This window comes from Rhinatrema bivittatum, chromosome 8 (assembly GCF_901001135.1).
Source record: "Rhinatrema bivittatum chromosome 8, aRhiBiv1.1, whole genome shotgun sequence".
Taxonomy (NCBI): domain Eukaryota; kingdom Metazoa; phylum Chordata; class Amphibia; order Gymnophiona; family Rhinatrematidae; genus Rhinatrema; species Rhinatrema bivittatum.
This window is the reverse complement of record NC_042622.1, coordinates 135,161,719-135,180,536: the sequence shown is the minus strand read 5'-3', so window position 1 is coordinate 135,180,536 and position 18,818 is coordinate 135,161,719. Positions and strand designations below refer to the sequence as shown.

The following is an 18,818-nucleotide window of genomic DNA, read 5'->3' as shown; positions in this document are numbered from 1 at the left end:
CACATTGTTTCGCAGACTTCATATCATTAGACACTAAAATACAGAATCATATTTTATACAGAAATTATAAAATATGATACTCGCGTACGAGGGGCGGGGGGGGGGGGGGGAATTAAAAAAAAAAAAAAGCATGGCGACGCGATTGGGCCTATCCCAGTTCCCTATCCCCTTATCTATCCTTCCTCCCTTTTCCCCTCTCCTCACCGACCCCTAAAGCGATCCTATCTTCTTTTTTGTTTTTTTTAATTTTGGAACTTACTTGCTCCCAGGAGCAGCAGTATATTCAGCATGCCTGCTGGCTGCCAGCGCTCACTTCACCAGGACAGAGCCTCATGGCGCTGTCCCGGCCAGCCCCCGTCCCTTTTGCTTCCAGCCAGTCTTCGGCGTGTACACAGAGATACGTGCGTGGCCGGGGCCCTTTAAAAATCCCAGCGGCGCACGCATGGCCTGGCCACACATGTAACTCCTGGTCTTTACACGCGCGCCAGCGTTTGAAAATTTAGCCTCAAGTCTTTAAAGCCTTCTTAAATGCTCTGTGATCTCCCATAAGATGAAGCTCCAAAGTAATTGTTTCTGCTACTAAAAATGGCCCTTTCATGTACTTCCCCCTAGATGAACTTGTTTAATAGATGGGACTATCAATAATCCTCTATTCATCAAACGTAACTCTCTTTGAGGAGAATACAGACAAAGCCTTGTCCCTAGCCAAACATTCTCCAGACTGTGAACAATTTTGTGCATTATAGTTAATATTTTATAATGGATTCTGAACTCAACTGGTAAGCAATGGAGGTTATAAAGAACAGGTGCAATGTGATCATATCTACTTACGCCAGATCACACTCTTGCCGCAGAGTTCTGGAGCAATTGCAAAAGTCTAATTGTGTTCCTAGGTAAACCTAGAAACAACAAATTGCAATAATCTATGTATTTAAAGTTCAACATTTGCAAAATTAAATGAAAATCCTTGCTTTATTTTCAAAATCCACCTGAAAACTCCTATTCGAAAGAAAAGACCTACTTTACTCATAAAAAGATTTGCTTTTATCAGCCCAGGAGCCAAAATACGGTTTTGTAATATTTTTTAGGCCTCTGATTAAATCACGGGTTGAAGTCTATGTAAGTGGCATAAAACAGAAATAGCTCAGTGGCTAGAGAAGCAAGGGTTCAAATCCCACTGGTACTGTTTGTGACCTTTGGAAAATGGTGTTGACTGGCCCAGGGCTAGGGAAGTCTTCTAAAGGTAAGGAGGGTTCTAGGGGGAAGGTGGGGGGGGGGGGGGGGGAGAGTCCAAGGGCCACCACTAGACTACCAAAGATTTTTTGAAACAAGGAGGGACAGGCCTGGGGGGAGGGGCGGGGAACCCTAGATACTGGGGACTTTATTGATAGAATGGAGGGCTCTGGGGGTGGGGGAGACTTTGGATACTTGGGGGGGGGGGGGGCGCTATGGTAGGGAGGGCCACATTTTATGCTAAGATGAGGAGTTTGGTAAGGGGTGGGGTGGCACCATGCAACATTTCTTTCTTTTTTATTTTACTTGGCTGGGTCACCTTGACAGGTTTTGGGGAATGGGCAGGGATCTGCCAAGACCCCCCAGAGAGGATTTTGTTGCACTGGGAAGGGTAGTTATCTTTTGGCCTCATGCCACTTTAAGAGGCTTTCCAGGGACATCAGGATGCATGTTAGCAGCCCTATGTCCCCAGAAAAAAGTAACTACACCTCTTTGAAATATGCTAAAATAACGGCTGATTTTTTTCTAAGTGAGCAGTGTTATTTTATTTGCAGTGCATTGCCTATACATTAGCTGCTTTGTATGCATTAGGACATTTTAAGCATGCAAATGCATACAAAGCAGCTAATTTTAATAGGGGGATTTTATTAAAAAAACTGTGAAATTGCTACAATATGGGTATATTGTGTGATAAACAGCTGTTTATGCACATATAGCCATATCCTGGTTTAGTAAATCTAGGAAGATTGTAAGCCTTCTGGGGGATAGAGAAATACTTATAGTTCCTGAATGTAATCCATTTTATAGTGCCTGAAAAGCAGAATATAAATCAAACAAATAAAATATCCAACACATATCGAATATACAATAGCTACCAAAGCATACACTAATATATATATATATATATATATATATATATATATATATATATATATATTAGTATATATATATATATACACACATCTAATTGAAGAGGGGAATCAAGTGCCAACCTGCAGCTGGAGGGCTAAAAATCAGGACATTTCTGAAAATTTTAGCCCTCTTTCTTTCTTCAGTACAGTACCCCAAAAATCTATACAATCCAGAAAAAATTATTAATGTTAGCAACCCTACTGAGGTGGAGCACAGGTAACACTGGTCATTTAACTTCTCATCTCCAGGCCAACTGTACATCTGCGCACGTGCACACCTGTCATGCAGAATACAACCCCCGGCGGCACAGTGTGTAATTAAGGGCTCAGCACAGCATCTCAGCTCACTCCCGAAATCAATAGCTTGTGAGACAGGGGTGGGTTGGTGGGGGAAGGTCAGAACTCAGGGCCCATCTGTCACTGAACCAGTGGTGAGGAACAGCGGCGAGCGACGTGAACTTCTGACATCCTTAGCCCACTTCACAGGCTGCCAGTTACGTTCATCCTCATTAATGAGCTTTCTGAGCAGTTCATTATCCAGCATTGGCTTTTTTTTTTTTTTTTTTAATTTTCTTCACCTTTTCCAGAGACCCACAAAAGCTCAGAAGAACAGGCAGCATAGACTAGTTTTACTAAGGTGATGAAACTCTTTCCAATGAAAATTTCTCTACAACACCTTTTATAAAACAAGAAGAAAAGCGCATTGCTATAAATATGATGAGCCATTGGGTTGATCACAATGAGTCCCTGGGTCTTCAACCCTGTGAGGAAGGATAGGAAAAGTAGTGGAGGGAGGGGTGCTCCATTTTATGAACAGCTCCTCCACTGAGGTTGCTGGAATGGCCACCCCCCTGCTGCTTATAAAAGCAGGCTGCAGCAATTCTAGGGGTGGCATTGTGGTTATGAGTTAGACAGAGTAGGAGAGTTTTCCTTGAGTTGTTCCCCTGCTTGGGTACTGGGTGACACAGTCTGCGCCAATACCCTAATGGGACGGGGATCAGTGCCTGCCTGGGTGCTGGTTGTTTTTGAAGAAGATATTTGGATTTTTTTTTGCCTTTTTGGGTTTTCTCCTGTGACAGCCCTGGTACTCCTGGCTGGAGGAATTCAGGGTATCTGCCAGTTAGGTTAGATCAGGAGGCAGGGAAGATTCCTACTGGTGACGTCCCCTGCAAGAGGAGTCCAGATTTTTCTACCTTTGTGTGAAGATTTTTTCTAAGTTCCCAGGAGGCCGTTTTTAGCCATCCTTTCTGCCTGAAGAGGGAAAAATCTGTAGAAAGCTGCTATGTTCCTGCTTCTGGACTTCTCCTATGAAAAATACGATCGAGATAACTGAAGAAAAGAACTGTGAATAAGAACTGCATTTCTATTCTGAGGACACCCAATACTTAGAGGAGACTGTGCAGAAACTGTAATTCTTTTTGCCGATCGATATTTTTGGAAAGGGTTTTCCATCCCATCTAAGGACACTCTGCCCAACTGGAATCCTTACTTGTCTAATCCACAGATGGTGATAGTTTTCCCTGCCTAATGCTGAGAGACTCTTGTACAGATGAATTGGAAGACTATAAATTTGACCTGTTTCAAATCAAGAATTGATGTGAGCAGTGGCAATTTTCTATTTAAGAACGCTGACAACAAAGATTTAATTTTGGACACTCAATCTGAGCTTCCAGAGTCTTTTGTGGCACTTACATCCATTGAACCTGACAGAGATCTGTTCCCCTCCCAGGGCAACAAGCTGAGAGTCACCCCAGCCATCTTGGGCCCTGGAGGATTAGTCCTCCCCTCCACTGGAAAAATAACTCTGTCCCGGGGCCCTTGGACTGTTTTGGAGTGGGAGAAAGGTAAAGGATTGGCCCCCGGGACCCTTGTGTGTCCCTGTCCTCCTAGCTCCTGAACCGGAGAAGGGGTTACAAGTAGAAAGATCATACACCTGACCATCCTCTTTCCTTCTGACACTATCCCCTCATTGTTAAATATCATCCTGTTGAAGCTACTGGTACTCGGTACAACATACACAGAGCTGGAGCCTGAAACCAGTCAAGGAAAAATGTACTTTAAAATGATAAGCAGCAAGGCTGGTCCTGTGTCTCAGGCTGCAGCACAGGAGAGTCATATTCAAATCTCTGGCCCATCACGGACAGGCGCACTTCCTCAATCCCGGGGTGACAGAAAAGGTGGCTGCTGCTGCCGTGATGGCCCCTCCCCACCATAAAGAGTGGCACAGAGGGTTCATATCAGAGGAGATCTCGCAGCGTGGATCTGTTGAAGAGAGTAGTGCTCTAAAAAAGCTGTCACAAATGCATTCAGTGAGTCCAATAAAAAAGTAGCACCTGTTTGTGGACTTTTATTTTTTTAAGTATCCCGGACCCCCGCTGGACTTTTGGCAAGTCTTGTGGGGGTCAGGAGGGACCCCCAAGACTTGCCAAAAGTCCCAGGTGGTCCAGTGGGGGTCCGGGAGCGACCTCCTGCACTCGGACCGTCGGCTGCCAGTAATCAAAATGGCGCCGATAGCTTTTGACCTTACTATGTCACAGGGGCTACCGGTGCCATTGGTCAGCCCCTGTCACATGGTAGAAGCACAAGATGGCACTGATGGCTATGTGACAGGGGCTGACCAATGGCACCGGTAGCCCCTGTGACATAGTAGGTCAAAGGCTATCAGCACCATTTTCATGCGAGGCAGGCCCGAAAGTCAGACGGCACGGCATGGAGGGAGGAATCCCTCACAGGACCCCGCTGGACCACCAGGGATGTTAGTAAGTCTTGGGGAGGGATCGGGATGGTGGGGGGGGGGGTTGTATTACAGTGAATTTTAATGCTTGGGGAGGTTTTTTATTTAAAAAAAATAAAATGTGCCCCTCCCCCCGTACAAACCCATACAAACCCGGAAAACTAATTTTCCTCGTAGTTCGGGGAAAATCAGTTTCGGGGTTCGGGGCTCCCCACCCACGACGAATTAGGCAATTTCGTTGAAATTCGTGATAAATGAACCACATTTCTAATGCACATCTCTATCCTCTAGCACGACCTCTCATATTAAAGGAGCGTGGCATCTGCTTCTTATCCTCCAGCAAACAAGGAAGCAGTGATTCATCCCACTTACTGGCCAGTTTCTCCAACTTGTTACCAAATAAGAACGAGCCTTTAAAGGGCAATTTGGTGAGGTTAGCCTTAGAGGTCGCATCGGCTGACCAATTTCTCAGCCATAACTGACACCTGGCTGCTACTATCGAAGCCACCCCTCTGGCTGAAGTGCAGACCAAATGACAGCCCACATCCGCCAAGAAGACAGCAGCTGGTTCCATAACTGCCCTGGAGTGTACCCCAGAGTCATCGACTTCCTGGGAGAGAAGCAAACAAGAGCGAGCCACCAAGGAACGACAAGAAGCGATCTGCAAGGTCATTGCCACTGCTTCAAATGCTTGCTTAAGGATAGTCTCAGTTCTTCTATCATGAGCATCTTTCAAGGCCACTCTTCCCTTCCACAGGAATAGTGGTCTAGTTGGAGAGTGCGCACACACAAGTGCATCTATCTTTGGAAAACGTAATTGCTGTCTTACTACTGGATCCAGAGAGTACAGGCCTTCCAAAATTCGACCCCCTTTGAAATTAGCCTCTATGGCACCCCACTCAAGATCAATCAATTCTTCAATGACCTCCATCATGGGGTAAAAAAAAAGGGACTTTACACAAGGAAACCAAAATGGGATTTTTCTTTGGCTCAGACATGGAATCTGCCCTAGGAACCCTGAGCATTTTGAAGGTCTGGGAAATCAGAGCTGGCAGTTCATCTCTATGAAAAAACTGTAGCATAGTTCTATATGTTTCTAATCCTGGAAGAATTTCACCATCCTCAAGAGAGTCGGGATCGGTGTCATCATCCGAGCCATCTGGATCTCTTTCGGGCAGTCCTGCTGCCGCTCTAGGAGTACACCGGTACTTAACAGTAGGGTCCTGGAAAGGTTCCTACCTGCGACTCTGCCCTGGAGACATTGGACAGGGCTGAAGACTGTGCCTGAAGAAAGGATTGCAACCCCTGGAAAAAATTCTACCCATGAAAATGTAGAAGCATCCAGACCAGGAGGGACCTGAGGCATATTTACTGAGCCACCTTCCCCTGCTGAAGAACTAGTTAGGGGAATTCCAAATTCAGGCACCCCACCTGACACATCTTTACCCAGGCCCATATCCAGTTGGGAAGAACCAGGCATGATGAAATTAGAGGAAGATAACTCTCCCTGAGCCTCCAAACAGTGTTGGCACACATTAGCGGGCACTCCTGGCTGAGATGCCCGAATATGAGAGGCGGTGCAAAGAGAAAGGCTCTTAGGTTTCTTAGGTATAGGGGCCATTATGGTCGACAGAAGTTGAGTGCTGACTGGAGATGTTCATCTAGCTGGGTTTTTTTTGTTTTTTTAAGACGTCCAAAAATTCTAGGCATCCAACCTAGGCACCCAAAAATTAGGCATCTAAGACTTAGGCGTCTCACACCTAGGCATCTAAGACTTAGGCTTCCCTAGGATAAGCATCACAAACTTAAGCGCACAGCAAGGTACAACTTGTGTGCACAGGTAAGCGTGCAGCCACTAACGGTGCTGCTTAGCTTGGATGCATAGACTACAAAAGCCAACTAAGTGTCCAAAAACTGGACGTACAACCTGGGCGCACAGCTAGACGCACACACCAAACTGACAACCTGTAGAGGGCAGCCTAAAAAATGTGTGCAAAACACTGTTAAGGCCTACCACGCAATGTGAAGCAAAAGAGCTTCAGAGCAGGGCCAAGGCCACAGAGGCTGCTCAACCTACCAGGCTGCTGACGTTCCTCGACCTCCCACTGAGCAGGATGATTGTTGGAACAGTGCACCAAGCACGGAGACCAGGGGAAGGAGGAAGCCCTACACTAAAAACCCTCCTTCTCAGTCTCTCTCTTTTTTTTTTTTTTAAACTTAAAAACTTACCTGAGCTCAGCCTTACCTGGCTGAGTACAGAGACGATCTCCGGTTGTGGGGGAAGAGGGCATGTGCCGTCACCGCAGTGCTCGGCTTCCTGCACCCGCTGCCTTTCAGCTGCTTAAACAGCTAAGTCCATACCGGCTGAAAAACCAGCTACCGGACCAAGGGACCACGGAAATCACCTCCAGGAATTCTCTACTGGGGGAGGGACCATTTCGTATCACCGCAGGAGAGCGGGGCAAATTTATTTTCCTTACTTCTTTTTTTCAAAATGAAGCAATCCCCAGTAGGGAGATGCATGCTGGAGACGAAGAATACTGGGAGGATGATGTCACTGCAGGGGTATATATATATACTGTGACGTCAGTTTGTTCTGTCTCCATGCTGGTAGAGGTGCATAACCCACTTGTTCTTGATTCATCTGCCTGGACACTAAGAAAGGATTGATTTCCTTTTTTATGTTTTTTAAAGCAATTATTTTTCATTTGCTAATTATTTTCTTCTCAAATGTAATCTTGAAATTTATTTGAAAGTTGCATTTAAAAATAAAATTAACCAAAAAATACCTCATGCATTATATTTTATTGTCTGGTAAAATGGTTAAACATTTCTGCTTACTGAAAATGGCTGAAATTATTTCATTCCAATTTTAAGGGTTTAATATTATTAGTAGTAACCAAAATGCAAATTCTTCCATTATTTTCAATTTTAAGTATTTCTTTAAGTATCAAAACTCCTCCAAACCATCAAACTAGGTAGAATCCATATTCATGAGATACATTTGCAAACACTGGGGGCAATGCATGCAAACCTATTTCATGCATATTCATTGTTGATATCCTGAAAACCAGGCCTGTTTGTGGCTCTTGTGGGCCTGAGTCGGCCACCCCTGTATTATTCTGTGTTTCCCTCTCCCTTGCGACATTGGGCTATGTTTAATTATTTTGAGTTTGCAATTATATTCTGCATTTCCTGGGGAGCTCGAAATGGATCATAACATAATAAAATGCAATCAGTAGCAAATACACAAGTATAAAAACAATATATACATGTAATATGACCATAGACTAAACAATAACATATGTTAATCAAGAAAACTGTCTGATGATGGGCTCTGAAAGAAAATAATTACCTCCAGAAGATGTTTGGGGTGGAGGGTGAGAGAGAGAGAGAGAGAGCGAGAGGAAGGCAGACCATTAATGTCTCTGCTCACAGACGGTAACTTTGAAATCAGTGCGCGGGCGCAACATTTGTGCGCACACGTCGGCCCGTGCGCAGGGACGCAGCTATAGTGTGTATAATGGTGCATGTTATAAAATAGCCTGGCCGCATGCACGTGTGTGCTGAATTTTAAGTCAGCGCATGCATAGGCTCGCAAATCTCGCTTCTACCGCATAAGTCGGGGGATTTTAAAAGGGGTGTGCGCCGATGCCTTTCCCAGTTTTACCAGATTGTCTCCAGTTTGACCAGTTAAGAGAGAGGTCCTCCAAACCCCACTAGTTTAATAGCCTTCACACCCCCCCCCCCACCCCAGTTAGCCCCAAACCTTAAAATCCCCTAGATCTGCCTCGTTTTCTTTATTTTATGACTTACACCTTTCTCCATAGCAGAAGTAAACTTATGTGGCAGGGGTTCTGGGCACGCACAACTCTAGTTCAAGCCCTGAAGTGCCCATGCCCCACCCAGACCATGCCTACATCCCACCCCTTGTACACACACTTGCAGGAGATATGCATGTAGCTGGGTGGCTTTTAAAATCCGCTTGGCAAGCACGAGCCTGTCTTGGGCAAGCATCCCCTAATTGATGCACACCTTTAATGGGCGAATTTTCAAAGGGCCGCACACGTAAAACGTGGGAATTACGCGCATGGCTGGGCCTTGCATGCACATTTTCAAAAGGGCCCAGCCACGCATGTAAGTCCCGATACGTGCACAAGTGCCGGGCCTGAAAACGGGGTAAGCAGGGAGTGTGGGCTGGGTGGGGAGGGGCAGGGCGGGACGGAGGCCGGCCGAGACAATGGCCATTAGCCGCTGGTGCACGGAAGTTGCTTCTCTGGAGCAAAAGAGAAAAATGGGGCTAGTTAGGGTTAGGTTAGGGGTCGGGGTGGAGAGGGGAAAAGGTAGGAAGAGTAGGGTTAGGGATAGGAAAGTTCACTCCCAGTCTACTCCTTAAATTTGGAGCAGACGGGGAAGGAACTGGGGAAGGCCCGATTGCGTCGCCACGCGTAATTTACTAAAATTCACCCCTCCCTGCGCGCCACCCATACGTGTGCGCGGATTTTAAAATCCGGCGCGCATGTGCACGCGGCCAACGGATTTTATAAACATACACATGCTGGCGTGCGCATGTTATAAAATCGGCGTGTCCATGTGCGCACGCCGGGAACCACGTGCACATGGATGCGCACGCGCTCCTTTTAAAATCTACCCCTTAGTGTTTGGTTCCACTAGTCCCAGTCTCTCCCACCCACTTTTGCTTGGGCATATCATTATTATAAACTGGCTGAGATTTGGTGCATTCACTGCCAGTAATCGTTTATCCACCCGAGTGATTCACGCCAATTCCTGCTTGATGGGAAGCTCCCTGCTTCTAGTAAATGCGCACCTTCTACCACCTGTCTCTTCCAAGTCCCCTTCCAGCCCACACTCATTCCCCTTTCCCATAATCAAATAATCCCTCCCAAAACAAACTCCCCAGAATAAAGATCGCTCTCCCAGCTTCTTCACTTTTTGTACGAAAGGTGAGTAAATGTACGAATGTTTGTAAGAGCATCGTGCATGTGACAGCAGCTAAGCCTGAAGGCTTGATGATTCTACTCGGGGCAGTGGACTACAAAGAAGGAAGCCAAAGACGATCATCCTGAGTAAGGAGAGATATTCTATAAGCAGTCATGCTCTACGGTTGGTAGCTGGGATCAGGGCCGGAAGAATCACTAGGCCTGGGCCTAGGGCGCTGACCATAAGGGGGCGCAAGCCATGTGGGACCGCTAGTGGTGGCCGCCTGAGACCCCATATTGCTCGTGCACCCCAGTGGGGGTGGGGGCGTGACCGATGGGGGGGGGGGCATGACTGGGTGAGGGTGGCGTGATGAAGGGGGGTGCAGGCGCAAGGCAGAAGGTGCCTAGGGCGCCTAATCCCCTTGCACCAGCCCTGGCTGGGAGGTGTCCTTAGAAATGTGGACAGAATCACTGGGCATAATGGATGGGTCAATTGGTCTTTTTCTGCTATCATTTACTATGTTCTCTATTATTGTGTCTGGCATGACTGCTCATATATTTGATGCCTGTACCAATTCAACTATTTTTTCTGTGGGTAGGGAGGGCAAAAGGTGATCTTAACCATCCCTTTTTGACTGATCAACTGAGTCAATTAAAAAAAAGAGAATTTTAAAACACAAACAAAGCATTAATGGCTTTGGATACCTCAAAGCACGCATAGTAGGCCTACAAACCCCATCTAACCCACAGCCACTCTTCATAGGCATAATTAACTACCAGCTCCATGTTTTTCAGGACTGGTTTTATCTCACTGCCTGAATGGGCTTGTTGCCTGGCTTTGCTTGGGGAAACTGGATCTACATCCCTAACCAGGACCTGGTCAGCCTGTCCTGAAAAATAAAACAAAGCACCACAATGCAATCAAAGCCAGCAGGGATTCTATTTCTTATGGAAGGGACACTGTTGTTGCTGTTATTAGCTGTACATTTTAATTCATGCAGTTTCCCTGATGGCCCTGGAACACCGGATGACCTTCACCAGAAAGCCTACCACATCAGACTCAGCGTACAGGAATCTTACTGCAGTTCCTCCACACACAAATATATCTGGTCCTCAAAGTCAGGTTTCAATGACTTGTGCTGATCAACTCTTAGTGCAATCTACTGAATTTAAAATAAATCTCTGCCCTCCTTCTATTAAGAGGGAAGTTGCCCATACTCATAACTAGAAAAGAATGCTCGTACTATTGATGTTTTAGTGCAGGGCCAGCGACTAGCTCAGTACCTGCTGAACACCTGCATGATTGCGTCTCTTTGGGCTCCGACACCGTCTCACAGCACGGCTCCTTCAGACTTCCTCTAGGAGTTTGGTGTCTGGTGGAGGGTTAGTGCAGCTACCACAAAATTCCTGTACTTTTGCCACAAGAAGTGCAGCATGCGTGTCAAAGAAAGGGCCAGGTGTGGTTCTTACCAAGGCAGACAGAAAAGTCCAAGTGCAGCCCAGAGAAAATTTCTGAACACAAGAAGCACCAAACCATCAGTAAATTTGCTGTTGATGGGCAAGTACATTTAACAAGTACAGAAAACGGTGAAAGTGGTGTCTGAAAAGATGCAGGACTTCTAGTGCAATTTTAAACATATGCCTAAGTACATTCAAACAAAGTTTTCTGTTAGTTAGAAAAAGAACTGTGGGAAATGTTTCCAGCCACTTCCAATACCTGCCCACCCCCTGTTTTTTTTAAATCGCTTGATATAGGCAGACCGGGGAAACGTTTCCACACTACCTCTCAAAATCAATGAATGAAATTTCCGCTTTGTTGAGCACCAGCCTATGTTTATGGCCCATGCCTGGAGGCTTTGTGATGTGGCCTGCCATTATTTAACACACTGAAGAAAAAGCAGCGCTCCCCTGGCACCATGGGTGGGAACATTATAGCACAACACGAACAATAAATACAAATGTTTGCAATTCCTTCTCTGGCATGACGTGTATTATTCTCTTGAGCTCCAAAGCTCTCAGCCTGCCTCGGCTGTCATGTAACCATTATTTGGGGCATTTTGTTTGATAGTAATTTGAAAACAAACCCAACACTGTATCATGAAAGACAGAATATAAATAAAAATCATAGTATTATTATTATTAATAATAATAATAGAAGTGTGAATTCTAGCACATTATAAGTTTCCCTCCTCAACTCAACTACAACAATGCACTGAGATCTGTAGTTGAGAACAGCCAATTTCTGAATAGTAATGGTTACAATGAAAACGAAATGACAACAAGCACTACAGAATCTCAACGATTTCTTTTTAGATCTGGTTGCTACTGTCTAATGCATCTTGTGATTAAAAACAATCTCTAATTATCGCCATCTCCACTCCCCAGGACTTAACATTTCTGATGAAATGATCATACAATTCTGCCATTGGACCTGAGGTCTGCCCGCCCCCCGCCACTCCCAGTGCTATGAACCCTCTCCGCACAACCAACACCACACCTGCATCCTGATCTGCAGCAAACCTGTGTTATCCTGTCTTTCAAGACAACCAGACACCTATTCTAGTCCTGAATTCTCAAGAACCAGGATATGCAGCAGCTTCGCTGTTCCATTTTGGGGCCTCTCTTATATCTGCCAAGTGGGTGATGTGTGAATACTTTGCCCTGGGGTGTGCACACACCCATTAGGCACTGTTCTGACCCGCTCTGCTCCTTTCAGTACCCTACAATGTGTGCACATGAGAGCCCTTTGTTGCCGCCAGGTGCACTCTAGAAGAACATAGGAGGACTGACTCAGAAATCTATGACAGGCAAAGTGTAATAAAATTAAGATGCATCATCTTGGAGTCTGCAACTTGCACACTGTAGGAGAAAGTGAAGGAGGAACAGATCAGATGAAACAAAAACAGGTGGGGAAAACATGGGGGAGGATTACCAAACCATGCTGAGCATAATGCACTGTGGGGGTTTGACCAAGATGGTGCACAAGCAAGTCGGCAGAGAATCTTCTTTAACCTCCCCCTCCCCTCCCTTTTAGAGTCTTAGTGTAATTAGCCAGCTAATTGCTGATGAGAGTTAAAAAGCACCTGGGAGGAGGGGGAGTGAATTATTTGAAGCTGTTGTGCTATTATAGCCATTCAAATTCTCAGGAATAGCATCTCAACACTTGTGAAATCTTTTACTCATTATTGTCTTTTGTACAAGTTCCTGGATGCTCGGATCATTTTCTGTCACATCTCTGCTGTCGGTTTTACAATCAGATGACATAACAGCTCTCCAGAAAAGCGAGATTTACGTAAAGAAAAAACGTGCCTCCTCCCCAGAGCCAAACAGAAGGCGTCTTTCTTCATAAAAGCAGAACCACCTTTAACAGACTCACGATCAGAGTTCAGAAATCCTTATTCTCCTCCGGGCTTCAGGGCCCCTCTGCTTTCACTAAAAATGTTGCACAGGAACTGTTGCGGTAGTGAGTTGAGGTGGACCCTTGGGCCGGCCTGATGGAACAGGGGGTTCCGTCGTGGACAGGCCGGGAGGCGGAATCAAGCTGAAGCACCAAAGACCACTTCACCTTGGAAGTCCTAGATCCCCCCAGGAAGAGCCTGTAGGGATCTGGACCGCTGGGACTTAGGAGACAACGAGAGATGAGACGAAAAGAGAGTCCGAGGGGCGAGGCAGGCGGCAGGCAAGGCAGGTCAGAAGCGAACTGGAGTCAAGAACCAGGAAGTCACTGAAGCGAGGATCAGCCGGAGCTGGAGCCGGGGCAGGAACACAGGGAGGATCCGAGGTCAAGGCAGGAACAGCGAGGTCAGCAGGAACAGACGGCAACTCGACACTCTGAAGAGGAACCTCGTTGCAAGGCGTCGTTTAGGAGTCAGATGCCGGCTTACGCACTGTGCCGGCGTCTGACGTCATCCAGGGGGCGGTCCAGCACTTCCGGGGGCTGGACCTTTAAATGCTCTGCCCTCACGCATGCGTTGCAGCGTGGGGGCGGAGCCAGCATCGGGCCTCGGCGGCGTCTCCCTCATGGAGACGCCGCAGCCATGCGGCCAGCAGGCCTAAAGCCCGGCAATTCCGGCCACAGACCGGAGCGGGGGTAAGTGGGCACGGACGCAATCGGGGCCACAACAGGAACCAGGCTAGTGGTATTCCTGTTTCATGTCTAAGGCCTTATGTCAGAAAATACCCCCCTTTCACCAGCATTTCTGTGCCCACCAGTGCTCACCAGCTGGTCTCCAATGTGCACAGGGAAATGCTTTATGGAAGACAGATCACTGGCATGGTCTTTAATGCACACAGGAGAGCACAGCCTAGTGATTACAGCAATGGGCTGAGAACCAGGGAAACCAAGGCTCAAACCCTTTGCCCTTGAAGCCCGCTTCTACCACCAACATTCCTCCCGTTGCCTAAGGTACCCATTTAAGATTGTAAGCTCCTTGGGGAAGGGGCTTATCCTACCTGAACACTTAACACCATCGTACAGCACTGCATACATCCAGTGGTGGTATACAAATTATTAAGTATCATTATTTAGAAATATATCTGTGGGTGTACAGTGTTATTTCATACTGCATTACACCCTTAGAAGAAAAATAAATATATTTTACATAGAAATTGCTGAACTTATTAGGATTCTGTTTGCTCTATGATTCCCAAATGGCAGCAGGTCAGGTAAGGAAGTGGGGGAAAATGGGCATTGCTGGGGTGGGAATAATCAACTCATGGCATGCAGAGGAAAATACTGTAACAGTCATTAAATGCTAGGGATGTGCACTGATTTTTTTTTTTCATGTCGTTATCTGATAGATTTCATTTTTTAAATGGTTTGGGAGGTATTTATTTCATGTTTTCCTACTTTCGGAGTTAGTACGCACTAACTGAAAATGTTACCAATCAGTTAAAAAGTGTCAGTTTAGGAGGAATTCGACAGCTAGAGGTATGGCTCTGCATTCCACTGGCTGCCTCCTTAGTTACCGGTACTTGTTTGTGTTGCTGCGATTGCAAGATGCTGTTTGCAGGGGTAACAAGTGTAAACAAACAAGTGATAGCAGCAAACTCTAGTCAGCACATGGTAGGCGCATGGACGGCCGGCGCCATCTTAAAAAATGGTGCAGGCCATCCATTGCTCCTACCATGTGATAGGGGCCGGCCAATGGCACCGATAGCCCCTGTCACATGGTAAGGGCAAAGGGCCATCGGCGCCATTTTGATTAGTGGCCCAAGAGCGGGAGATCGCTCCCGGGACCCCCGCTGGACCACCAGGTACTTTAGGAAAGTTTTGGGGGGTCGGGATGGTGGGGGATTGTAAATAGTTAGATCTAAAGGGTCGGGGAGGGTTTGGGGTTTTTTTTTCTGTGTGCCCTTTCTTCACTCCCCCCCCCCCCCCCAAAACGATAAGAATACCACATGAAGATTTTGTGGGGTTTTCCTATCGTTTTTGGGGACCCCCGATACTTGACGATTTAGAAAATATCGTACGATATTTTCATCCATCAAAAAAACGATGCACATCCCTAGTGCATACCATCCTGTCCAGGTGATTTACTATTCCTTCAGTTTTGTCAATCAGGCCTATCACATCTTCCAGGTTCACAGTGATTTGGTTCAGTTGATCTGAATCATCACCCATGAAAACCTTCTCCAGAACGGGTATCTATGCAATATCCTCTTCGGTAAACACTGAAGCAAAGAAATTGTTTAATCTTTCTGTGATGGCCTTATCTTCTCTAACCCTCTCTAACCCTTTAACCCCTTGGATCATCCAACTGACCTCCCTTGCAGGCTTTCTGCTTTGGACATATTTAAAAAAGTTTTTATTGTGAGTTTTTACCTCTATGGCAAACTTCTTTTCAAATTTTCTCTTAGCCTATCTTATCAATGCTTATGAATTATCCTATTTTCTTCTGATGGATCCTTCTTCCAATTTTTGAATGAAGATCTTTTGGCTAAAATAGCCTCTTTCACCTCACCTTTTAACCATGCTGGTAATCGTTTTGCCTTCCTTGTACCATTCTTAATGCATGGAATACATGATTGGTCTGTGCTTCTAGGATGGTATTTTTAACAATGTCTTGCCTGTTGCATACTTTTTACCTTTCAATTTTTTTCTAACTAATTTTCTCATTTTGCCAAAGTTTCCCTTTTGAAAGTTTAGCGCTAGAGCTGTGGATTTACATACTGTCCCCCTTCCAGTAAATAATTCAAATTTGATCATATTATGATCACTATTGCCAAGCGACCCCACCACCTTAATCGCTCTCACCAAATCCTGCACTCCACTGAGAATTAGATCTAAATTGATCCCTTTCTCATCGGCTCCTGAACCAATTGCTCCCTAAAACTGTCTTTTATTCTATCCAGGAACTTTATCTCTCTATCATGCTCTGATGTTTCACTTACCCAGTCAATATTGGGGTAATTGAAATCTCCCATATTACTGCACTACCAGTTTGGTTAGCTTCCCTGATTTCTCTTAGCATTTCACTGTCAGTCTCACCATCTTGACCAAGTGGACGGTAGTATACTCCTATCACTATAGTCTTCCCCAACACACAAGGGATTTCAACCCATAAAGATTTGATTGTACATTTAGTCTCATGCAGGATCTTTATCCTGTTGGACTCTATGCCATCCCGGACATAAAGCGCCTCCCCGCTACCAAGATGTTCCTCTCTGTCATTGTGATATAATTTGTACCCCGGTATAGAACTATCCCATTGGTATCCTCTTTCCACCATGTCTCTGAGATGCTAATTAAGTCTATGTAATCATTCACTGCTATACACTCTAATTCTCCCAACTTACTTCTTAGACTTCTAGCACTAGCATACAAACATTTCAAAGTGAGTTTTTGTTTGTATTTACATTCTGCTTTTCAGTTGACAGGGATAGCTCAGGTGAGTTTTTAATTATAGGCACTTGGACTACTTTTCTTATTATAGGAACCTCTCTGTTGGGATGCCCTAACTCTAATATATCATTAATATCCTTTAAAGATACCTCCCTCCGAGCCATGTGCTGCGGAGCAACTGTCTGCTTTCCCCTTTGTTCTAGTTTAGAAGCTGCTCTATCTCCTTTCTAAAGGTTAGCGCCAGCAGTCTGGTTTCACCTTGGTTAAGATGGAGCCCATCCCTTCGGAAAAGTCTCCCTTTTCCCCAAAAGGTTCCCCCAGTTACTTACAAATTTGAATCCCTCTTCCCTGCACCATTGTCTCATCCACGCATTGAGACTCTGGAGCTCTGCCTGCCTCTGGGGACCTGCGTGTGGAACAGGGAGCATTTCAGAGAATGCTACCCTGGAGGTTCTGGATTTAATCTTTCTACCTTACAGCCTAAATTTGGCTGCCAGAGCCTCCCTCCCACATTTTCCTATGTTGTTGGTGCCCACATGTACCACGGCAGCCGGCTCCTCCCCAGCACTGTCTAAAATCCTATCTAGGTGACACGTGAGGTCAGCCACCTTTGCACCAGGTAGGCATATTACCAGGTGGTCCTCACGCCCACCAGCTGTCTACATTCCTAGTAATTTGTTCACCAACTCTGACGGCCGACCTAACCCTTCCCTTCTTGGCAGAAGCCCAGGGAGACACATCCTCAGTGTGAGAGGACAATGCACCGCCTGGAGAGCAGGTCCTTACTACAGGATCATTTCCTGCTGCACCAGGTTGATGTTCTCCGATCATGAGACCTTCCTCCTCCAAGGCAGCACCAGGGATGCCAGACTGGAGTTGGGACTTGGCTCCTATGTCCCTGAAGGTCTCATCTATATACCTCTCTGTCTGCCTCAGCTCCACCAGGTCTGCCACTCTAGCCTCCAGAGGTCGGACTCGTTCTCTGAGAGCCAGGAGCTCTTTGCATCGTATGCACATGTACAACTTCTCACCGGTGGGTAAAAAATCATACATGTGACACTCTATGCAAAAGCCTGGTAGGCCCCCCTCTTGCTGCTGAACTGCTGCCTTCATCTTAAATTTGTTCAGTTCCTAGTTAAGTTTTAGGTTGCTATGGGTAAAGGATTGCGTACAATTAGGGTCCTTTAAATTAGTGTATTCACTAATATTCCTGGTAGTGACCTACCAGATAAGGTGTGGGGAATTTCTGAGTTTAAGTTAAAAGACTGATTTTTTTTTTTTTAAGTGTGAGAATGATTCCTGCCTATAAAATAAAGGAGGAGCTAGGGCTGGGAGGGTTGGGAAATAGAAACACACAAACTTCTCTTTGCTGCCTGACTTTCTGACTACCTATTTAAAACAAAACACACTAAATAATATACCCCAATAGTTTATTTCTCCCCAATAATTTTAAGTTTTAAAATTTCTCCAAGCAGTACTTACTGATTTTTTCCAGCCACCAGCAAGGTGATTCTCTCCTCTCAGTGCTCCCACTGGATTGTCTATGTAAATCAGTTATTTACTCTTTTAGATAATAGAAGGACTAGGGGGCACTCCATGAAATTAGCAAGTAGCACATTTAAAACTAATCAAAGATAATTCTTTTTCACTTAATGCACAATTGAGCTCTGGATTTTGTTGCCAGAGAATGTGGTTAGTGTAGTTAGTGTAGCTGGGTTTAAAAAAGGTTTGGATAAGTTCTTGGAGGAGAAGTCCATTAACTGCTCTCGTTATGACCTTCTTGTTTTCTATCTTTCATTCTGCCTATTGGTTATCCCCACGCCCAGTTACTATCCCTGTTGAAATGTACTTTCCAACCTTGCAGTTATTATGTGAACCGGTATGATGTCCCCACAAATACCGGTATATAAAAGTTTCTAAATAAATAAATAAAACTGCTATTAATCAAGTTGACTTAGGGAATAGACACTGCTATTACTGGCATCAGTAGCATGGGATCTACCTAGTGTTTGGGTACTTGCCAGGTACTTCTAACCTGGATTGGCCACTGTTGGAAACAGATGCTGGGCTTGGTCTGACCCAGTATGGTAATTTCTTATGTTCTTACATTAGTGATTGTAGCTCATTTTATAAATTATTATTAGGCAGCATCTAGC

The 18,818-nt window shown here is 45.5% G+C and overlaps 1 protein-coding gene across 1 annotated transcript in view; it reads right to left on the bottom strand.

The window, feature by feature from the left end:
- NPDC1 (neural proliferation, differentiation and control 1) overlaps nucleotides 1-18,818 on the bottom strand; it is a 126,030-nt gene that overhangs the window by 73,239 nt on the left and 33,973 nt on the right. Inside the window, exon 4 of the mRNA XM_029613509.1 lies at nucleotides 10,563-10,708. Coding sequence (XP_029469369.1) covers nucleotides 10,563-10,708 — 146 coding nt within the window. The remainder of the gene's footprint in view (nucleotides 1-10,562; nucleotides 10,709-18,818) is intronic.